The sequence below is a fragment of the Diceros bicornis genome, chromosome 19, assembly GCF_020826845.1.
Source record: "Diceros bicornis minor isolate mBicDic1 chromosome 19, mDicBic1.mat.cur, whole genome shotgun sequence".
Lineage (NCBI taxonomy): Eukaryota > Metazoa > Chordata > Mammalia > Perissodactyla > Rhinocerotidae > Diceros > Diceros bicornis.
Window position 1 is genome coordinate 24,193,502 of NC_080758.1, and position 21,737 is coordinate 24,215,238.

Here is a 21,737-nt window from a genome sequence, read left to right on the forward strand (position 1 = left end):
GGAAGGCTGCCCACTTTCACAAGCCTGTACACGTGCTCAGGAGAGATTGGAGAGGGTCCTAGGTATCTAGTTATCCCCGGCTGAATATGAGCCCCCAGCATGCAGAAAGTGAAAAGTGAGCAAACTTGTAAACTGCCTGAATTTTCAATGTGTTCCTCAAACCACAGAGTCTATTGGCAAAGGGCAAAAGCCTTATTGGCTCAAGATGTTTAATTAAGTGTAACCTATGACCAGTCATTGGCTGACCACTAAACTGTGTTGAACAAAGGTGACCCCTAACCTTTCGTGATCTTGGGTTAGGCAAATCATTCTTAGATACAAAAGCATAATCCATAAAATAAGTTGGACTTCATCAAGATTAAAGATTTTGTGCTTCAAAAGACACCATTAAGAATATGTAAATACAAGTCATAGACTGGGAGAAAACATTTGCAAATCATATATGATAAAGGACTTATATCCAAAATATATAAGGAACTCTTAAAACTCAATAATAAGTTGAACAACCCAATTTAAAAATGTGCAAAAGATTTGAATAGATGTTTCACTAAAGAAGATATATGGATGGCTAGCTAATAAGCCCATGAAAAGATGCTCGGCATCTTTATTTATTAGGGAAATGCAAATTAAAACCACAGGAAGGGGCCACTTCAAATCCAGGAAAGTGGCACTGCCACAATATAATTAACTAGACTACAGACCTTACTCAATTTTTTTTGGTGAATTGTTTTAAAAGCTGTAAAATACTTAGTGCAGATTTCCACTAGTTAAGATGAACTGTTTTACTGCTCTGATCCCTTGGAAGTAAACATTTTGATTTTTTAAAAGAATAAAATGATTTCTGACCCTTTTTCTTTTCTAAAATCTTAAAAACAATTCAAAGTTTTTCACTTTGTTTCTTGATATCTTTCACAGGCTAGGATTGAATTAAGCGAGTGGCAGTAGAGATGAAGAGAAGAAGATGGTTTGGAAATAGAAGCAAATGGATTTAAAATGGATTTGGATCATAGGAGAGGGAGAAATCAAGGATAGCATGTGGGTTTCTGGCTTCAGCAACTGGGTGAATGGTGGGACCATTTATTTTTATTTATTTATTTATTTATTTTTTGTGAGGAGACCAGCCCTGTGCTAACATCTGCCAATCCTCCTCTTTTTTTTGCTGAGGAAGACTGGCCCTGGGCTAACATCTGTGCCCATCTTCCTCCACTTTATGTGGGACACCGCCACAGCATGGCTTGACAAGCAGTGCGTCGGTGCCTGCCCGGGATCTGAACCAGCAAACCCCGGGCCGCCACAGCATAGCATGCACTTAACCGCTTGCGCCACCTGGACGGCCCAGGACCATTTATTGAGATAGAGATGTCTGGGGAAGGGATTTGTTTAAAGGGAAAATCATGAGGTCAGTCTCACGCTTGTTCAGTGTGGCAGGTCTCTGAGACGTCTAAGTCGAAGTCCAATAGGCTGTTGGATATCGGGTCTTAGGAAACAGAAGAGAGGTCTGAGCCGAAGTTACACAATTGGAGAGGGAGCATCACACGCAGATAGTAAAGTTCCCTCTCAACTCTGCTCATCCCTAAGATTCTAAGTCTTAGGGATGCAGAGGTAAAGAAGACAGACAGGTTGGTCTCTGTGCTCGTGGATCTAACATTCAGTGTAGGCAGCTTGTGTATTACAGGCAGGACAGGCTGGTGGCTTTGCCCAGGCAAGCTAAAGGAGGGAGGTCACAATGTGTACTTTGTGATGACATCTATGATATAACTGGGTGGCACAGAAGACCCCACTGAGAGCTAAGCCTTCCTCCTGCAGGAAGAATATGGAACACACCATATGTTATCTCTCTGCCCTTGCACCTTCCATTGCAGGCTCAGCCAGAGTCTTCTTTGGAGGTGAGCAAATGGATAGGGAGGCAGGAGATGAGGGGTTGGGAGGAGGTTTGGTGTGGAGGGTTGGGGACCCATGGCGGCCAACAGGACAGAGAGTTGTGGGGCTATGTGTGGCCTCATTCCTCTTTCTTCCCAGTCCCGAGTAGAGAAGCCAGTCTGCTGCCTGCCACACCTGGACATGAAGCACTTGTGGCATATTTCTGTCCTGTGGGTCTTTTGGGTGCTCATCTTATGGCTAATGGCCTCCTGCCTGGATCAGAAACCTGAATCAGCACCCCAGGAAAAACTGATATACTTGGTACCATGGCATTGCAACTGCTCTTGGTTCAAATCCAGGAAATGTGGCTGCCCATCTGGGATCCTCAACTACTCCCTCTGCCACCACACAGTCAGAGAACAGAACTGGTTTGACGCATTCTATGAGAAGACGATGGGGTACCTGATGGGGGCAACAGAGTCCATGACCCCCAATGCTGTGCTCCCATGGTTGGTCAGTTGTCAACACTGAACCCAGTCCCATCCCCTGTCGTTCCCAGGCCTACCCCATCTCCTGCCCAAACCCCTGCCCTCAGCCCTGGCTTAATGCACTTCCCATCTTCACAGCCTCAACCCCTGACCTCCAGATGGAAGTCTCACCCACCTAGGTCTGCGTTCCTCCCACTGGGAGCTGATACCTGGGTCCCAGGCCCTAATCTCTTCCCTCTTACTATTTCCAGGGCACAAACTCAGCAAGTGAACTGGACAAAGTGTGGAAGAAGCTGTTCAAGGTGATTCCCAGACCTTCAGTGAGCCATTTTGATCTCTACTGTGGGACTTGTGTGTTAATGGAGAACTTGAAGATCCTGCAGGCCTCCAGCCTCCACAACAACGTCAACCAACACACCACAGTCTTCAGGTGGGTCCTGAGGAGAGGGCAGGGAGCAGGAAGGTCAGACCTGCCACCAGAGTTCTGTCAGTTTCTACTCTCCTTCCCAGGATGTACCAGGCCCCAGCTCAGGGCTTCGAGACAGTGGGGAACCAAACCATGGGACGCTTCATCTACCGCAGGAACAATGGGGACCAGGGTTCCTGGAGACAGCTGGTGCTGCTGGTCCTGAAGCTTTCTGGTCTGGCATGGACTTCAGATGCTCTGAGTGAGGAGGTGATGGTCTGGGAACACAGACATTCTTAGTATGGGGGTGAGGGGAGGTCACTGCAGTGGAAGACAGGGGGCGCTCCAGGGAGACCCTCTGCTGGCTTACTGGGGGCACCTGCAGGACCTTCCCAAGTCTCAGGGGCTGCTGAAGCTCCTCTAATTCTCTCTTAGATTTCAGAAGATGGTCTAGTTCCCTAGTGGATGGAAGACAGCAAAGACCAGGTAAGGGGACTAGAGGGAGTAAGACGTGGCTGTGGGCTGCTGGGGGAACGGCCCCAGGTTGGCACCCTCCCCCTTCTTCCCCAGGTCCTGGTGATCAGTGCCACCTTCTACAGGTACAACCAGGGCAACAGCCTGGATAACCAGGGTCAGTATCCATCTCTGGGGCTCATGGCTCTGTTCTGTGCCTTGTACACCTGTGACCCAGTTAAGAAAGATTCTTGTCCTTTCTTCACTTAAAACTTCTCTCCTGTATGCCTTCAGCATAGAGTTTAAAATTTTTTGTGTCTAGCTTTCAAGACCTTGCATGATCTGACCTCTCCCCTCCCCTCCTCTCTCCCAGGCTCATACAGTAGGCTTCTTGGCATACCCCAAACATACCAGCTGCCTCAGGCCTTCTCACACACTGCTCCCTCTGCCTGGAATGCCCTTCTCTTGTCTCCCTGGGGAACCCTCTTCCCCAGTATCATGAGGAACAGCTAGTTGGTGCTCTGTTTTCTGGGCTTCCTGGTCACTCAGTGTGTTCAGAGTCTGTTTTCCCTGGAGAAGGTGAGCTCCGTTCTCCCAGCTCCAGGAGGTGGCCTGTTGCAATCGAGGTTAAACGAAGGGAAGTGGAACAAGGACAGGATTGAGCCTGCTGACACATACATCCCTCTCTCATTCACCAGGATGCCCGCTTTGGATTTGGATCAGAAAGGCAAGGAAAGTGGGAGGATGTTAATCAGACCAATGGGGAGGATGTTAATCAGACCAATGACTCCAAGGAGATTCTGTCCACGCGTAGCACACAAGCAGAAATGGAAGTCAGCTAGAGAGTGTGGGCAAGCTCGCCATCCACACGTGACACCCTGCCGAGTCCACACAAGTCCTTTGGGCCTGAATGCAGGGGAGTCTTGGAATGGCAGCAGCAGCAGCAGGACTATGAGGACTTTTAGGGGAAAAGGGCAAGAGGAAATTGTATGGAGATCAGTCTGGTACTGAATAAAATCCTAGCCTGATTCCCTTACCTGCGAGGATAGTGTCAGGGGACGAAGGGCCAGATTTGATCTCAGGGGCAATATTTATGTTAATTTCCCTCCTGATCTTCTGGATCATGCAGGTGGTATAAATTTAGACCCAACCCTACACAAAAAGTGCAAGCCCAGACTGAGTTCTTGAGCGGGGCTCTTTCCCCATCAGATAAAGGGGATAAGCCTCCTTGTTTCACCCTATGCTGGAGGGTGGATTTTTTTCTAGCCCAGCTTTTCGCTGAAGGTTCAGCTCTTTGAGGTTCTCAGTGTTTTGTAGCGTCCTCTGTTTCAATTCTCTACCTTCCCTGGGCTCCAGTTCCTCTGCCCACATAGGCATTAAATTTCTAAATTCCTGGGCAGCCCTTCAGGCAGCTGAAGAACTCCCCATGCTGGTTTTCAGTTGTCTTTTCATTTCTGGCATCAGGGGACTTCCTCTGCTCTGCATTTAAAATAATTTTTATTAAAACAATACATATGAATATGCTTGTAAATTTTCCAGTTAACTCAGGAACGATACACAAGACGTTAAGAATGGTAGTTGCCTCTGGGGAGGAGACTGGACAGGTGGGGAACAAGGGAGGGGTGGATTCTTTCTTTTCATTTACTTTTTATACCTTTTGGACTATGTACCACAGACCTATATTATAAATTCAAAAATAAGTACAATGTTTTAAAAATTTAATACTTGTTTTGACCAGCAGTTCTGGATTTTTGTAGTAGGAGAGTTTTCAGGTTATCTTTTAATTCATTATTTTGCTAGAACTGGAGTCAAAACTAGCCTTCACAGCTCTCCTGCCGCTCCCTGAGCTGGGTGAATATGTGATAAGGCCAGCAAGTTCCATGGGCAGCAGCTTATTGCCTTGTTGCTGTGGAAAACAGTTTGTCAGTTCCTTAGAAAGTTAAACATAGAATTATCATACGAGCCAGCAATTCCATTCTTAGATATCCAAGACAAATGAAAACATATGTCCACACAGAGACTTGTACACAGATGTTTATAGCAGCATTATTCACAATAGCCAAAAGATGGAAACAACCCAAATGTCTATCAATGGATGACTGGATAAACAAATTGTGGTATGTCCACACAATGGAGTATTATTCAGCCATTAAAAGAAGCAACGTATTAATACATGTTACAACTCAGAAGAACCTTAAAAACATTATGCTAAGTGAAAGAAACTGGACACAAAACATCACATGTATGATTCCTTTTATGTGATATATCCAGAATAGTGAAATCCATAGAAACAGAAAGCAGATTAGTGGTTACCAGGGGCTGGGAGCAGGAGAGAATGGTGAATGATTATTTGATGGGTACAGGGTGTTTTTATGGGGTGTTGAAAAAGTCTTGAAAGTAGAGAGAGCTAGTGGCTGCACAACATTGTGAGTACAATAAATGCCACTGAATTGTACACTTAAATGCTTCATTGTATGTTATGTGAATTTCATCTCAATAAAAAAGCCGGTGCACAAAAATGCATATAGTATGATTACATCTACAATGTTCGAAAACATACAAAGTTAAATAGTATATTATTTAGATATACATAGATATGGTAAAAAAGAAAAAGCCAAGGGAATGATAAACACAAAATTCCCAATAGTGTTAACATCTGGCAGGAAGAAGGGGGACCCAGGATCTGCAATGGTATCAATGATGGTCTATTCATTCACGTGGGTACATGGGTGTTTGTTTTCTTGTTATGTTCTTTTGTATGTATTTAATATTTAATAAAAATTTAAAGACAAATAATAAGAAAGGAAATCTTGTCACATGCTGCAACATAGATGAACCTCGAGGACATTACACTAAGTGAAATAAACCAGATACAAAAAGACAAATCCTGTATGATTCCTCTTTAGAGTAGTCAAATTCATAGGAACAGGAAATACAATGGTGGTTTCCAGGGGCTGAGAGAGGGGGTAATGGGGACTGATTGTTTAATGTGTATAGAGTTTCAGTTTTGCAAGATGAAAAAGTTCTGGAGATCTGTTTCACAACAATGTGAATATACTTAACACTACTGAACTGCACTTAAAATGGTGCAAATGGTATAATTTAAGATGGTAAATTTTACGTTATGTGATTTTTTTCCCCCACAATAAAACAATTATAGTAATTAGAATTTAATTTCAGACATATGGAAGAACTGCTGATAAGATATGCATGAACTCACCAAAGAAAGTTGCATGCTAGAGTAATAGTTTTCTAGCCATAATACTAGCCATTGGTCAAAGGCAGCAAAAGCAGAGATAAACAAGTGGGACTACACTGAACTAAAAAGCTTCTGTACAGCGAAGGAAACCATCAACAAAACAAAAACGCAACCTGTGGAATGGGAGAATATACTTGCAAATCATATATCTGATAAGGGGTTAATATCCCAAATGTATGATGAACTCATACAACTTAATAGCAAAAGAAAGGAACAATCTGGGGCTGGCCCCGTGGCTTAGTGGTTAAGTGTGCGCGCTCTGCTACTGGTGGCCCGGGTTCGGATCCCAGGCGCGCACCGACACACCGCTTGTCTGGCCATGCTGGGGCGGCGTCCCACATACAGCAACTAGAGGATGTGCAACTATGACATACAACTATCTACTGGGGCTTTGGGGAAAAAATGGAGGAGGATTGGCAATAGATGTTAGCTCAGAGCCGGTCTTCCTCATCAAAAAGAGGAGGATTAGCAGGGATGTTAGCTTGGGGCTGATCTTCCTCACAAAAAAAAAAAAAAGAAAAAGAAAGGAACAATCTGATTGAAAAGTGGGCAGAGGAACTGAATAGACATTTTTACAGAGAAGACACACAAATGACCAACAGGTACATAAAAAGGTACTCAACATCATTAATCACCAGGAAAATGCAAATCAAAACCACAATGAGATATCACCTCACACCTGTTAGAATGGCTGTCATCAAGAAGACAAGAGATAACAAGTGTTGGCAAGGATGTGGAGAAAAGGGAACCCTTGTGCACTGTTGGTGGGAATGTAAATTGGTACAATCATTATGGAAAACAGTATGGAGGTTCCTCAAAAAATTAAAAATAGAACTACCGTATGATCCAGCAATTCCACTTATGGGTACATATCTGAAGGAAATGAAATCACTGTCTCAAAGAGATATCTGTGCTTGCGCGTTCATTGCAGCATTAGTTACAATGGCCAAGACATGGAAACAACTAAGTGTCCATGATGGATGAATGGATAAAGAAAATGTGATTTATATATTATGTCCATAATATATATGAATATTATTCAACCACAAGAAAGAAGGAGGGGCTGGCCCGGTGGCGCAAGCTGTTAAGTGCACGCACTCTGCTACGGTGGCCCAGGGTTCACCGGTTCGGATCCCGGGCGCGCACGGACGCACCCCTTGTCAAGCCATGCTGTGGCAGTGTCCCATATAAAATAGAGGAAGATGGGCATGGATGTTAGCCCAGGGCCAGTATTCTTCAGCAAAAAAAAGAGGAGAATTGGCAGATGTTAGCTCAGGGCCGATCTTCCTCACAAAAAAAAAAAAGAAAGAAGGAAATCTTGCCATTTGTGACAACATGGATGAACCTTGAGGACATTATGCTAAGTGAAATAAGTCAGACAGAGAAAGACAAATACTTCATGATATCACTTACATGCGGAATCTAAAAAAACTGAATTCTTAGAAACAGAGAACAGATTGGTGGTTGCCAGAGGTGGGGCGTAGGTGGTGGGGGAAACGAGTGAAGGTGATCAAAAAACTCAAACTTCCAGTTATAAGATAAATAAGACCTGGGGATGTAATGGACAGTATGGTGACTCTAGTTAACAACACTGTATTGTATATTTGAAAGTTGCTAAGAGAGCAGATCTTAAAAGTTCTCATCACAAGAAAAAAAATTTGTAACTATGTGAGCTGATGGATGTTAACTAAATTTATTGCAGTAATCATTTCACAATATAGACAAATATCAAATCATTATGTTGTACATAATGATTAAACCAATACAATGTTATATGACAATCTTATCTCAATAAAACTGAAAAAAATGTCGTTGAGAAAAAGAAAAGCAGAATGTATTCATACACAAAGTAGTTTTAATCTGATAGACAAGCGTTAAGATTTTTTAAAGTACCTAATGTTTTTCAGGGAAAACTAGGAAACTAATTATATTAAGAGACTGAGAAAACAACCCATTAGAATACTTAATTTTGCAGAAAAATGTAACAATATCCTCATCTGTTAAAAGCTTTATTATTTGATGAAACTAACTCAATTGGAAGTTTAAAACAAATACATCTTGGAGAAACACTCAGAAATCAGCTGGCAAGTTGATCTTACTTTGAACAAGAACTGATGCTGAGAATAGATTTAGAATAAGGCAAGCGTGGAAGCAGAGATAGTAATACAGCCAAGACTGGCTGGATGTTAAGCAATGTTAACATGTTAAGGATATTATTCCTGAGAAAACACAACAAGACCACATTTTCCAGACTGTCTTATAGTTAGGTATGGCAATGTAATTTATTTCTGTTCAATGTATGTGTACAGATATCTTGTGTACTATTTCAATGCCTAGTATAAACATTCTCCCATATACAATTCTCTTTCTCTTCCTCCAAAACACTGCTGTATGTTGATACCCATGAAAATCTTGGGATCCTTGTGTTGAAAATGATAGATTCAATTATTAGTTTATTAGGTGCCTGAATACTTCATACAATAGAGGCACTACCCCATTCCTATCTATTTTGAATTTATATGAACAAGGAATAAATTTCTATTTAGTTGAAAAGAAATACTAGCAATTTGTAACTAGCTATATATGGCAGAAAAAGACTCTTGTTGTCACAATACTATCAATAAAAAGATGAGAGAAAAACAATTAGAGACAGAGAAATAGCCAGGCCAATACACATTGTGATGAGAGAGAGAGAAAAAAACATTTCTTTCTATTGGGGACAAACTCAAGAGAGGTATAATCAGGGTCCTGCCTCCCACTGTGGGACCCAAAATGGGTCCAATAGTTCTCCTTCCTACCCCATGGAAACTAGAACATGGACATGTGACCTACAGGGCTTCAATCAATGGTTCTTTAATGAACTCTGAAACTTGATGTCCTGATGCAAAGGTGCAGAATCAGTTAAAGATTATTCTCTATGGCTAGTCTGAACTGGGCAGGATGTCTGTATCCATTATTATCTTCACAACAAACCTCCCTTAAAATGTAGTGACTTAAAACAACAATTATTATTTGTTGCAATTTTATGGACCAACACGGCAGTTTTTCTGTTGGTCTTACCTGAGTGCACTTATACTGCTGCTGATAACTGGTGGCTTAGTTGAGGCTGCATGGTCTAAGATGGCCTCACTTACATGTCTTGGCCTCAGCTGGGATGGCTGGAGTTGCTAGGCAGCTAGGCCTCTTTCTCCATGTAATCTTTTATCCCAGACTTCTTCATGTGATGATGGAAGCATTATAAGAGAGTGAGAGTGGAAGCTGCAAGGCCTCTTAAGGCCGAGGCTATAAAGTCACACAGTGTCACCTCTGAAGCATTCTATTGGTCAGATCAAGTCATAAAATGACCCTAGATTCAAAAGGTGGGGAAATGGTCTCCTCTTCCTAATGGAAAGAGCTGAAAAAAATTTGTGACCATATTTAAACTATCATAGTGTCCCACAGTGTCCAGGGTCCAGTTGTGGTGGCAACCGTGGTGACATTTCACGCTGGCCATTCCTGGGGTAGTCTTTGGCTGTGTCTTACATCCTTTGGTTACAGCCTCAGCTAGCTTTCACACCTATTCTGTAAACTGCTATATATTTAACCAATGAGTTGTTTTTCTGCTTAAGTTTGCCAGAGTCTGTTCCTGCCTCTGAGACCAAGAATTCCAATTACTATGGTTAGCAAGGATCAAAAGTCATACTCTTGTTAACAGCACTGAAGGCTAGAAGATGATGGAACATGTCGAATCTCTGGAGCTATTTTTTCAACATAGAATCTCTTATACCCAGCCATACCATCAAACTCAAGGGCAGTGTATTAATTTCCTAGGGCTGCCATAACAAATGACCACTAACTAGGTAGCTTAAAACAACAGAAATTTATTCTCTCACAGTTCTAGAGGCAAGAAGCCCAAAATTCAGGTTGGTTCCTTCTGGAGGTTCTGAAGGAGAATCTATTCCAAGCCTCTCTTCTAGCTTCTGGTGGTTGCTAGCAAGTCTTGCCATTTTTTGGCTTGTAGACACGTAGTTCCAATCTCTGCCTGCATCTTCACATGGCACTCTCCCTGTGGCTTCTGTTCTCAAATTTCCCTCATAAGGACACTAGTCATTGGATTAGGGCCCATCTTAATGTCCCTCATATGACTTCATTTTAACTTGATTATATATGCAAAGACCCTATTTCCAAATAAGGTCACATTCACAGGTACCAGGGGTCAGGACTTGAACAATTTTTGAGGGGACACAATTCTACCCACTATAGACAGAAAAATGACTTTTCCAGATACGCAAGGTTTCAGAAAGTTTATCTCCTATATACCCTTTCTTAGGAAATTATAATGAACAACAAAAGCAAAGTAGTCCTAGTTCACTAACGGACTCTGTAGGAAACAATATTTATCTAGTCACAATAACGTAAACACTGATAATAGATTTTTGACTTTTAGAATCAGCCTATAGTCCTCTGCCATCCAATATGATAGATGAGCACGTGAAATGTAGCTAGTGCAAGTGAGGGATTGAAATTTTAATTTAATTTAATTTTAATTAATCTAAATTTTAAAACGAACACAATTCAGTTATTGGAAACCTTTTAAGTATACTTGATATAACTTGGATATGTAATTCTACTTTTTAGATGGTAAAATTTTATAAAATCTATAGATGATGTATTTCTGATGAAAACTGAGTGTCCAAATTTAGACATACTGTGAGTATAAAATACAATTTGGATTTAGAAGACTTAGTTTCAAAAAAGAAGAATGCAGGGGCCTGCCTGGTGGCGCAGCGGTTAAGTGCACGTGCTCTGCTCTGGCGGCCCGGGGTTTGCAGTTTCGGATCCCAGGCGCACACCGACGCACCACCTGTTGAGCCATGCTGTGGTGGCGTCCCATATAAAGTAGAGGAAGATGGGCACGGATGTTAGCCCAGGGCCGATCTTCCTCAGCAAAAAAGAGGATTGGCATCGGATGTTAGCTCCTCACAAAAAAAAAAAAAAGAAGAAGAAGAAGAATGCGAAACATCTCAATAATATTTTTACACTGTGTACATGTTGAAATGGTAATATTTAGACATACTGGGTTAAATATATTATTAAAATTAATGTCCTCTGTTTCTTTTTACTTTTTTTTAACTTTGGCTACTAAAAATTTATATATGTGGCTCACATATATCTTTTGGATAGCGCTGCTATAAAGGAAGCATGTGACACCTAATGACACAACAGAATGCTTACACAACAGAATATAAATATTATCCTTGATGATGTAAAAGTTCAAAATACCAATGTTGGAAAGTGTAAAGGGAAAATAATTGACACACGGAAGTGTACAGGCACAATATTCTCATCTTAGAGAAAAGGGTTTCAAGAAACCTTGTCTTGAAGTGACAGAATGAGAAATAGAGGTTAGGGTCCATTATGCAAAGTCACAAAGAGATCAAGTGATTGTTACTAAACATAATGATATGATCATATATAGTAGGTAATCTATATATAACATCATGATATAGCAGTATAAGGATAATATTTAGAGAAATGGAAGCAAATGCCAGAAGACTAGTTAGAATGGGAGGCCTCTGAGGAGAGGACTCAGGGTAAGGAGGTAGGGGGGAGGGCAGGAGACTGCTGTTCCACGTTAAAAGCCTTCCTGAACTATGTGAATTTTTTTTGAAAAAACAATTCGCATGTATTTACCTTGGTAACAATTCTCAAAAAGAAAAGAAATTCAACCCTTGAGAAGTTTTAAGGGTTGACTATACCAAATATTCACTTTTGTCAATATGATAAATTCTCTCTGACCCAAGAGGTTCCGAGTGGCCTTCCTCTCTCTGTCTCCTGCTCATCTACACCAGACTCCCGGAACATAGCTGCTCACTCCTCGCCCTGCTGTCCCCTTAATGCTTGACTTCCAGGCCTCCCTTGTCAGCTGGGCTCCAGGCTGAAGGGCCTTGCCAATAAGCCTACGCAGAGGAGGTCACAATGTGGTGTCTGTGATGAGGTCCCTGATATCACTGAGCTGGCCTGAAAGGCCTTATTGGGCATCAATCTCCTCTGGGAGACCACAGGACACAACAAGTGTCATCTCTCCTGTACTTTAAGCCTCCAGCCAAGGACCTGGCAGAGTTCCTTTTAGTGGTTAGCAGGTGGCTGGGGACGTAAGAGGTGAGGTGTTGGGAGGAGGTAGTGTGGAGGGTTGGGGGAGGAATGGAAGCCACCAGGACAGGGATGCTGGGGGTGTCTGTTGGCCCCAGCGCCTCCTCCTTCTCAGTACCAGGTGTCAGAGACAATCTACTGTTTGCTGGGGCACCATCGTCGGGGCCAGAGATGAGGGTTCGATACTTGAAGCTGGGTCTGGTAGCTACCTGTATGCTTACACTGTGGCTGATGGCCTCCTTCCTGGACCAGGAGTCCAGCCAGAATGATCTCCATGAGAAGGCCAGCACACGCTCAAGGATCTGCCACTGCTCCAGAAACTCTTCTAGAAAGTGTATCTGTTCATCTAAGATCCATGAATGCTCCGCCTGCCTCCACATACCTGGAGAGTCTGACTGGTTTGATGAACGCTTCGAAAGGGCCATTGAGCCCCTGCAGAGGTCAGAAGAGCCCATGTCCTCTGATGCTCTGATGTTGTGGTTGGTCAGTGCACAGTCTTGGTCTCTGTTCATTCCCTTCTCCCAACTCCAGGCCCCAGCCATCTATTCCTTCATGGCCCCAGGCTCTAACCTTCCTCCATAGGTAGTGGGAGTCTGCGATAAGCCCCTAAATTCCTCCCTCATGTGCTCCTATGAACTTCAGGGCATCAAGTCGGAGAAGGAGTTTGAGAATCAGAAGCAGCAGCCGATTAAAGTGTCTCCCAAACACCCACTGAGCTATGTGGGGTCCAGCTGCCGGACCTGTGCAGTGGTTGGAAACTCAAGGTTCCTAAGGGGCTCTGGCCTTGGCTTCAGGATTAACCAACATGACATGGTCCTCAGGTGGGTGCAGGATAGAAGGTGGAGACCAGGAAGGTTAGGCCAAATCCTCCCCAAAATGTTCACCCTGCTCTCCTTTCCAGGATGAACCAGGCCCCTGTCCAAGGCTTTGAGATGGACGTGGGGAACACGACCACCATGCGCATTATGTACCCGGAGATAGCCAGCACTCAGGATCCTGGCACCCAACTGCTGCTGCTTCCTTTGAATTCATCTGGTCTGAAGTGGTTCATGAAAGTACTGCAGGAACAGGACATCATCTGGAAGCCAAGAAACCCTGGGTCTGGTGGTGAGGGGGGCCATTGTAAGGGATGACAGTGGGGACTCAGAGAGACCGTAGCTGGATACTGGGGTACCACCAGGGCTAACCTAAGCTTGGGGGCTGCTGTGTCAAATGACTCTGAAACTCCCTCATTCCTAATTCCTTTTTAGATTTCGGATAGTCCAGTTCCCCAGTGGAAGTGAAGAGAGCAAGGACAAGGTGAGGGACCGAGGAAGGAAAACGGGAGGAAGTAGGATGAGGGACAGATCTCAGGTCAGCACTCTCCTCTGTTTTTCCTAGGTCTTGGTGATCAGCCTCACCTTCCTCCAGTATGTCCAGGATCGTTGGCTGAGAAAATATGGTCAGTTTCCATCCTTGGGGTTCGTGGCTCTGTTGTATGCCTTACACACCTGTGATCAGGTAAGACATCTCCTGCAACTCACAGACCTTCATCCCTCTGCCACTAAAAATGTCTGTTTTCCTAGGGACTTCAGGTTAAGTCTTAAGTTTTCTGCCTGGGTTTCAAGATGTTTCATGATTTGACCCCTCCTCGCCCCTCTTCTCTCCCAGACTCATACACTGGGCTTCTTGGCATACCCCAAACATACTAGCTGCCTCAGGCCTTATCACACACTGCTCCCTTTGCCTGGAATGCCCTTCTCTTGTCTCCCTGGGGAATCCTCTCTCTTCCTCCAATACGATGAGGAACAGCTAGTTGATGCTCTTTTTTCTGGGCTTCCTGGTCACTCCGTGTGTTCAGAGTCTTGTCTTCTCTGGATAAAGTGAGCTCTGTTCTCCTTCTACGTCCAAGAGGAAGCCTGTCACACTAGATGTTAAGTGAGTGTTTGCTGAAGAAATGGTAGGTGGGCATGGAGGCAGGACAGGATCCAGCCTCTCTCACCCCATGGCCCTCTCTTGTCTCACCCCATCTCTCAGGTATCCTTGTTTGGTTTTGGGACAGACCAGTACATGAGCTGGTCCCACTATTGGGATGATAAATATTGGTTCAAGAGCAACATGCACAGTTTTGAAGAAGAGCAACAGGTCATCCTTAAGCTGCAATGTGAGGGAAAGGTTGTTATCTACAGCTGAGATAGTCCCTGGCCTGTTTCAGCCTACTGGAGGTCCCAGGAGTGTCAGAGAGCAACTGGGGCTTCAAGCGGACCTTGGATGGAGATCACTCTGCTACTGAATAAAACCCCAGCTTATTTCTCTCATTAGATTCTTGGTGGCATTAGAGGGCTACATTCTATTGCAGTCTCAACAGCAAACATATCACCATAGGACTCATATGTATATTTACCTTATCAAAACACAAAATTAAATGAAAAAGCAAACCCTAAAGTTGAAATCAAATGAAAACAAATCAAATGGACCTACCTGCATATTAAATTGATAACATAACCACCAGAGAAAGAATTATTTCAAGTTCCTGTAGAACTCAATATACTGCATATCCTTCGTAGGCTATATTCTGTGGACAAAAAGAACTACAAAGAAATTTTAGACTTCACTCAGCAGATTTCTTCTAATATTGGTATTATTTTTTGAAACTATAAAATAAACATCACAAGTAAAGTAAATAAGTAATTATCAGGGACCAAATACAAAATCACACAAGTATAGTAAAAACCCTATGACATTAAATTCAAACTGAAAATATCATTAAGAACTCAATTTTTAAGTTATTTTTTTATTGTGGTAAAATATACATAAAATTTACCATTTTAACCATTTAAAAATGTATGTTCAGTGGCATTAAATACATCCGCATTGTTGTGCAACCATCACCACGTGGAATTCACAATTTTCAAAATACATTTTCTGCTCTGTCCTCTGAACAGTTTAAAAGCCATAACATCTCAGTAGCCATGATCAACGCCGGAACTCAGATTTAATTTTCTAAATACTTTTTTCCACTAAAAGATTCCAGGTCCAGACAAGAAAAGTAAAAGGAAAACCTGGACATCAAATTTGGGACAATTTGAGCAACAAAAATAGCAAGTGTCATGATTGAATCACAGTGAATATATAAAAATCCTTCAGTCGATAATGATACTCAAAAAGAAAAACAACTCATTGAAGGAGATTACTACATCAACGGGGAGGGGAGCATTCATCTGCCCTTTTTGGTAGAAACAGTAGTTCAAGGTAACCCAATAGCCTCAGTTCATGCGGTTTTCAGTTGCTGAGTATCCAAAACAAATATCCACTATATTCTATTCTTTGGCTGCCCAACAACCACACACAACCTCATTACAACCAAGAGCACATTTACCTGCTGCCCCAAGGGCACTGAGGTGTACTGGGTGTCTGGTTCGGAGCCAGAGTCCAAGAATCCCCAAAGATATGGGTGGTGCAGCTACCCATCACCGTCTTGTTCCACTGGACCCCTTACAGCATCACTTAAATATATTACTATTTAGAGGAACAAAGTTACTCTCTACAAAATTAGAGTTTAAAAAAACTGGCTGCCCCTGGAGAGAAGTTGGAAAATAATGGGGTGAGAAGCTGCTGCCCTCTTTTTTTTTTTTTTTTTGTGAGGAAGATCAGCCCTGAGCTAACATCCATGCTAATCCTCTTTTTTTTGCTGAGGAAGACTGGCTCTGAGCTAACATCTATTGCCAATCCTCCTCTTTTTTTTCCTCGAAGCCCCAGTAGATAGTTGTATGTCATAGTTGCACATCCTTCTAGTTGCTGTATGTGGGACGCGGCCTCAGCATGGCCGGAGAAGCGGTGCGTCAGTGCGCGCCCGGGATCCGAACCCGGGCCGCCAGCAGCGGAGCGCATGCACTTAACCGCTAAGCCACGGGGCCAGCCCTGCCCTCTTTTCTATTTAATTTTTTAACCTTGCCTGCAATTGTTTCATTTTAAATAAATGAAAATCTACCAAAAAAAAGTTGGGTTGGATATAAATTTGCTTTTAACCACATTACAAAGTTTTCCTGTAGATTCTTTTCTCAAGAGGGGCCAAAGACTCTTCCTTTCCTCTCTCTACCTCATGCTTAACAACCATGCGTTGGGAATAGGTGGCGCCTGTCTCAGAGAGATGCACACTGGCCTCGGCACATGTTCTTGCCCTTTTCATTCCTGTCCCCATCACAATTGATTTCTAAGACCTCCCTCACTAGCTGGACCCTGGGCTGAATGCCAAGGTGAAGGCGGTCTTATCCACAAAGCCTACATGCAGGGACTCACAATGTGTCTTGTGTGTTGGGGTCCCTGATATAACTGGGCTGCCATGAAGGACCCCACTGGGCGTCAACCCCTTCTCCTCCAGGGAGGCTACAGGAGACACCAAATGTTGCCTCTCCTTCCTCTCAGCCTCCAGCAGAGCTCTCTGTATGGCTTAGCAGGTGTCTGTGGAGGAAAGAGGTGACGTGTTGGAAGGAGGTGTGGTGAGGAGGGTTGAAGAAGTGTTGGAGGCCACCAGGGCAGTGGGATGCTAGTGGAGTCTGTGACCATAGCTCCCTGTGGAGTGCTCCCTTTTCCCAGTGCTTAGTGTCTGAGTCAGCCTGCCATTTGCCCTGTGCATTGTCCCATGGGACAGGAATGAAGCCTTCATGGTGGGCTTTAGGCTTGGGGGCTGCCTTGGTGCTCACCTGTGGCCAATGTTTCAGCTCTTTGGTGAGAAAGCTCTAACCTGAATGGGCTAGCCGGTACAACTCCAAGAGCCTGCCATTGCTCCTGGGACCCGTAGGTGCACCATTTGACTCCATATATCAAGTGTATCCAGTCGGCTTGGCAAACACTTTGAAAGGGCCCTCAAGCCCTCTCTTCCTCCAAGATGTTCTGTGACACTTTCCCTGGCTTCATCGTGAGTGGCCAGTCCTTCTGGGCATCCGGGTCTCTCTGCGAATGTTTGTCTATGTCCAGGCTCTATCTTTCCTGGAGAAGATGAGATCCTCCTTTCAGTGCTCATTGTGGAGCTTCATGACACACAGGTTTAATGAGTATTTGCCAAATGAATGAAAAGCTGGATTAGGGGTAGGGGGCAGCAACCAGCTCGCCTGATCTCATCCACAAGGTTTCTCTATTTGGGATTGGGCAGACAAGCTGAAGAGATGGGCCCTTACACAAGGAAGAGAGTTATATCCAAAAGTCCAGCATGACTTGTTGAGCCATAATGCAACAGCAGAAGGCAAGGGAATCAGCCAGCTCCAATTGAGACTACTCTTGCTCAGCAACAAGCCTTACTTAGACCCTTGGATCTGACTGGTAGGGCTGGCATATTCAGATACAGGAGAGATTATGACAGGAAACCAAAACAGGAGTACAGGAGCAATGTATGGATTATCAGGCACTGAATAAAAGCCTTCCCTGATTCCCTCACCTCAACAACTAGTAGTAATTAAAGAAGAATTTGAATAGTAATTCTTGTCCTCCTCCCTGCCTCCACACAAATGACCATGTGCTTGGAACAAGGAGCATCCACTCTCAGGTGGACATGCCACAGAGCCTTAGCAGAGACTCACGTCTCGCTTCTGACCCCTGACACATCCAACATTTTACCTACAAACCCTGGCACCTCTGCCAAGCTTCAGGCCCCCATAAAGGCATATGAAGAGCTGATGGTATTGGTAACACAGGACTAAGAAAAAGAGGTCATAATGTCCACTCTGTGACAAACTACTGATGTAAATGAATTGAGTGAGATCAGTGGGGCCAGGGAGTGCAGTCCTATCTTCTCTGGAAAGCCTCACTTCTCATCTTCACCTCCATCTGGGTCCAGGCAAACCCTGGATCCAGCAGGGTAGAGGGAGTAAATTCCAGGGCCACAGGGCCTTGAGGCCCCATGTTCTTGTCCTTCCTACTAAGCCCTTGCCTACTATCGAAGTGTGGTGAGTAGAGCTGAGCGCGCACCCTCGCCCTGCCGTGCCCCAAGATCACATAGAGGGACCTCATTCCTTGGAGCACACTGACAGCCCCTGCTCACCATTCCCCTGCTTTTCAGGACCCAGCATTTGCACAGAGCTCAGCTACTCCCTGGGAGCGAGTAGGTGGTTAGTGGGTCAAGAGGTAAGAGGTATCATTAATTATCCTGGAAATGCAAATCAAAACTACAATGAGATATCACCTCACGCCCATCAGAATGGCTATAATTAACAAGACAGGAAAAAACAAGTGTTGGAGAGGATGTGGAGAGAAGGGAACTCTCATACACTGCTGGTGGGAGTGCAAACTGGTGTACCCACTATGGAAAACAGTATGGAGATTCCTCAAAAAATTAAGGATAGAACTACCATACGATCCAGCTATTCCACTGCTGGGTGTTTATCCAAAGAACATGAAAACACCAATGCGTAAAGATACATGCACCCCTCTGTTCATTGCAGCGTTATTCACAATAGCCAAGACATGGAAGCAACCTAAGTGCCCATCAAGGGAAGATGGATAAAGAAGATGTGGTATATATACACAATGGAATACTACTCAGCCATAAGAAATGATGAAATCCAGCCATTTGTGACAACATGGATGGACACTGAGGGTATTATGCAAAGCGAAATAAGTCAGAGAAAGAAGGTCAAATATCATATGATCTCACTCATTAAGTAGTAGATAATAACAACAAACAAACACATAGAGACAGAGATTGGATTGGTGGTTACCAGAGGGGAAGGGGGTAGGGAGGAGGGTGAAAGAGATAATTAGGCACATGTGTGTGGTGATGGATTGTAATTAGTATTTGGGTGGTGAACATGAGATGATGATGTAATTTGTGCAAAATAGAAGTATAATGATGTACACCTGAAATTTATACAATGTTATAAACCAATGTTACCACAATAAACCAAAAAAAAAAAAAAAGAAAAAAAGAGGTAAGAGCTGAGGTGTTGCAGAGGGGGAACAGCTAAAGGTGTCATCTGTCCTGAGATGAAACAACTAAAGAAATGAACTGATAAGGGTCCTGTGCCATGGGCTGAGATGAGGCCTGCATGCAAAATCTTAGGCTGGGGGTTGCCTTGCTGCTTTTGTGAGTGAGGTATCCCCACCTTCACAGGTACTTCTGGAAGTTCTGCTGCTGACTCCAGAGCTGCAGAGGCTCTGTGGCTGCTCACTATGGGGCCAATGGGGCCCAATGGGGCCCAGCCTCCTCTCTGTGCTAGAACATGGGAGTGAAGTGATAAATGGTCTGTGCTCTTCTCCATAGGCACTGATGTTAGAAAACCTAACTCAATTCCAGCTGGCCAAGGAGGAACTACTCCAGCTGATCCCAGGCCACAGCCAGACTCTGAGACCCGCCCATGACAGTCCTGTGCTATACAGTGGGGAACTCAGGGAATCTGAAGTCTTTGGAGTATGAGATAACCATCGATGAGCACCACACTATGCTCCGGTGGGGGCAGGAGGTGAGGATGGTGAGCAGTGCCAGGCTGTGAGCCCCAATGCCTTGCTGACTTCCTTTCCTATCTGGGCAGAATGAACTAGGCCCCACTGCCAGGCTCTGAGAACAACATGAGCAAGGGAACCTCCCTGCACGTAATGCACCTGAGAACGCCCACGACCTGGCAAGAACACCCACATGCTGTTGGTGTCGTTGAAACCTCCAGATGTAGCATGGGCTGCAATGGCCCTCTCAACAGGTGGCGTGACTGGTGGAAGCCCCGGGCCTGGAACAGACAGCCCTTGGCTTTTTGGTGTAAATGTTCATCACCTCACTCTACAGTCTGTGATTGCACACTCCCCACTGCCCTCACCCCAACATATACCACCAGCTTTTCCTTCTCTACTTTGTGCCAGGCAGCTCTTCTGCCTTCAAGCTGCTGCTGGTCCCATGTCGGGAAGCGATGAGCAAAGGTAATTAGGTTGTGATGTAGTGATCGTTGCTCTAACATTCAAAGCATGGAGGCTTGTTGAGAGAACAGGGTGCTGTACCCACCAGACCCACACACTCCCTGGTAACAAGAACATTGCCCAGACTCTGACTCAACTCTTGTCCCCTTTTGCTCTCAGGATTTTTTGCCCTATACCAGCCTCTATCAAAGCAGACAAGGAGAAGGTTGGAGAGATGGGAAAGTGTCATGAAAGGAGAAGACCTCTGTGCTCAAGCTCTGACCTTTTCCCCCACGCTCTGGTAATCAATCACACCATCCTCAAGTACATCCATGAGAGCTAGCTGGTCAGGGGCATTTCCCAACTGCAGGATTCACTGCTCTGGTTACACCCTGTGGCATGTGACAAGACGAAAGGAAGCTCTGGCCTGATGCCCTTAGGCAAGGTTGGGTCCTGCCTGGAAGACCCACTCTCTTTCTTTCATGCTTCTCCACTTCAGGTCTCCCTGAGTTTGGAGCTGATAAGAACAATTGGCACCATTTCTAGTCTGACCTTCCACAGAGACAATACTACTATTGGTCAAAGAAAGTACTTTAGACAGTTGCAGCAGAAAATCATCCACAAGCTAGAGTGTGAGAGCAAGGACACAGTCTACACTTGAAGTGAAGGCTTACCTCAACCTGAATATCTGGTGGGGAGGGGAGACCCTAGCGTGAGGTCTACAGTGGGGGTGGGGGGTTCCTGAGGGTTGGATGGGAGGGAAGAGCAAATAGAGATTTGTTTATTGCTGAACGAAGACCTTGCTTGGCAGCTCTAAAATGCCTTTCTGGAATCTGCTGGAAGCTCTCTCTCTTGCTCCCAGAAGGTATGTAGGGCTTGAGGCCTTGGCTTACGACCTACAGATATCTGGGGCCCTAGTCTAGTTCTGTGGGGTTCTGAACTGTAACTTTTTATTAAGCATCTGTTGCTGAGTCTCATGCATGGTTTTTGTTTTTTTTTTTGTGAGGGAGATCAGCCCTGAGCTAACATCCGATGCCAATCCTCCTCTTTTTTTGCCAAGGAAGATTGGCCCTGAGCTAACATCTGTGCCCATCTTCCTCTACTTTATATGGGATGGCACCACAGCATGGCGTGACAAGTGGTGCATCAGTGTGCGCCCGGGATCCAAACCTGTGAACCCCAGGCCGCCAAAGCTGAGCGCGTGCACTTAACCGCTTGTGCCACGGGGCCGGCCCCAATGCATGGGTTTTTGGAACAAAGCTCCAGCGGTTGTGAACAGCCC

The 21,737-nt window shown here is 44.4% G+C and overlaps 1 protein-coding gene across 1 annotated transcript; it reads left to right on the forward strand.

Moving 5' to 3' along the window:
- The first annotated feature begins 2,061 nt into the window (after positions 1-2,061).
- On the forward strand, positions 2,062-3,216 carry C19H20orf173 (chromosome 19 C20orf173 homolog). The gene is made up of 4 exons (XM_058562129.1): positions 2,062-2,373; positions 2,600-2,778; positions 2,931-3,024; positions 3,190-3,216. Exons 1-4 carry the CDS (start codon positions 2,062-2,064, stop codon positions 3,214-3,216), a joined length of 612 nt encoding a protein of 203 aa, XP_058418112.1.
- Positions 3,217-21,737: the final 18,521 nt, after the last annotated feature.

Coding starts and splice junctions, on each gene's coding strand:
- C19H20orf173 (XM_058562129.1), top strand. CDS start 2,062: ATGAAGCACTTGTGGCATATTTCTGTCCTGTGGGTCTTTTGGGTGCTC. Junction 2,779..2,930: donor CAACACACCACAGTCTTCAG/GTGGGTCCTGAG, acceptor CATCTACCGCAG/GAACAATGGGGACCAGGGTT. Junction 3,025..3,189: donor CAGATGCTCTGAGTGAGGAG/GTGATGGTCTGG, acceptor ATTCTCTCTTAG/ATTTCAGAAGATGGTCTAGT.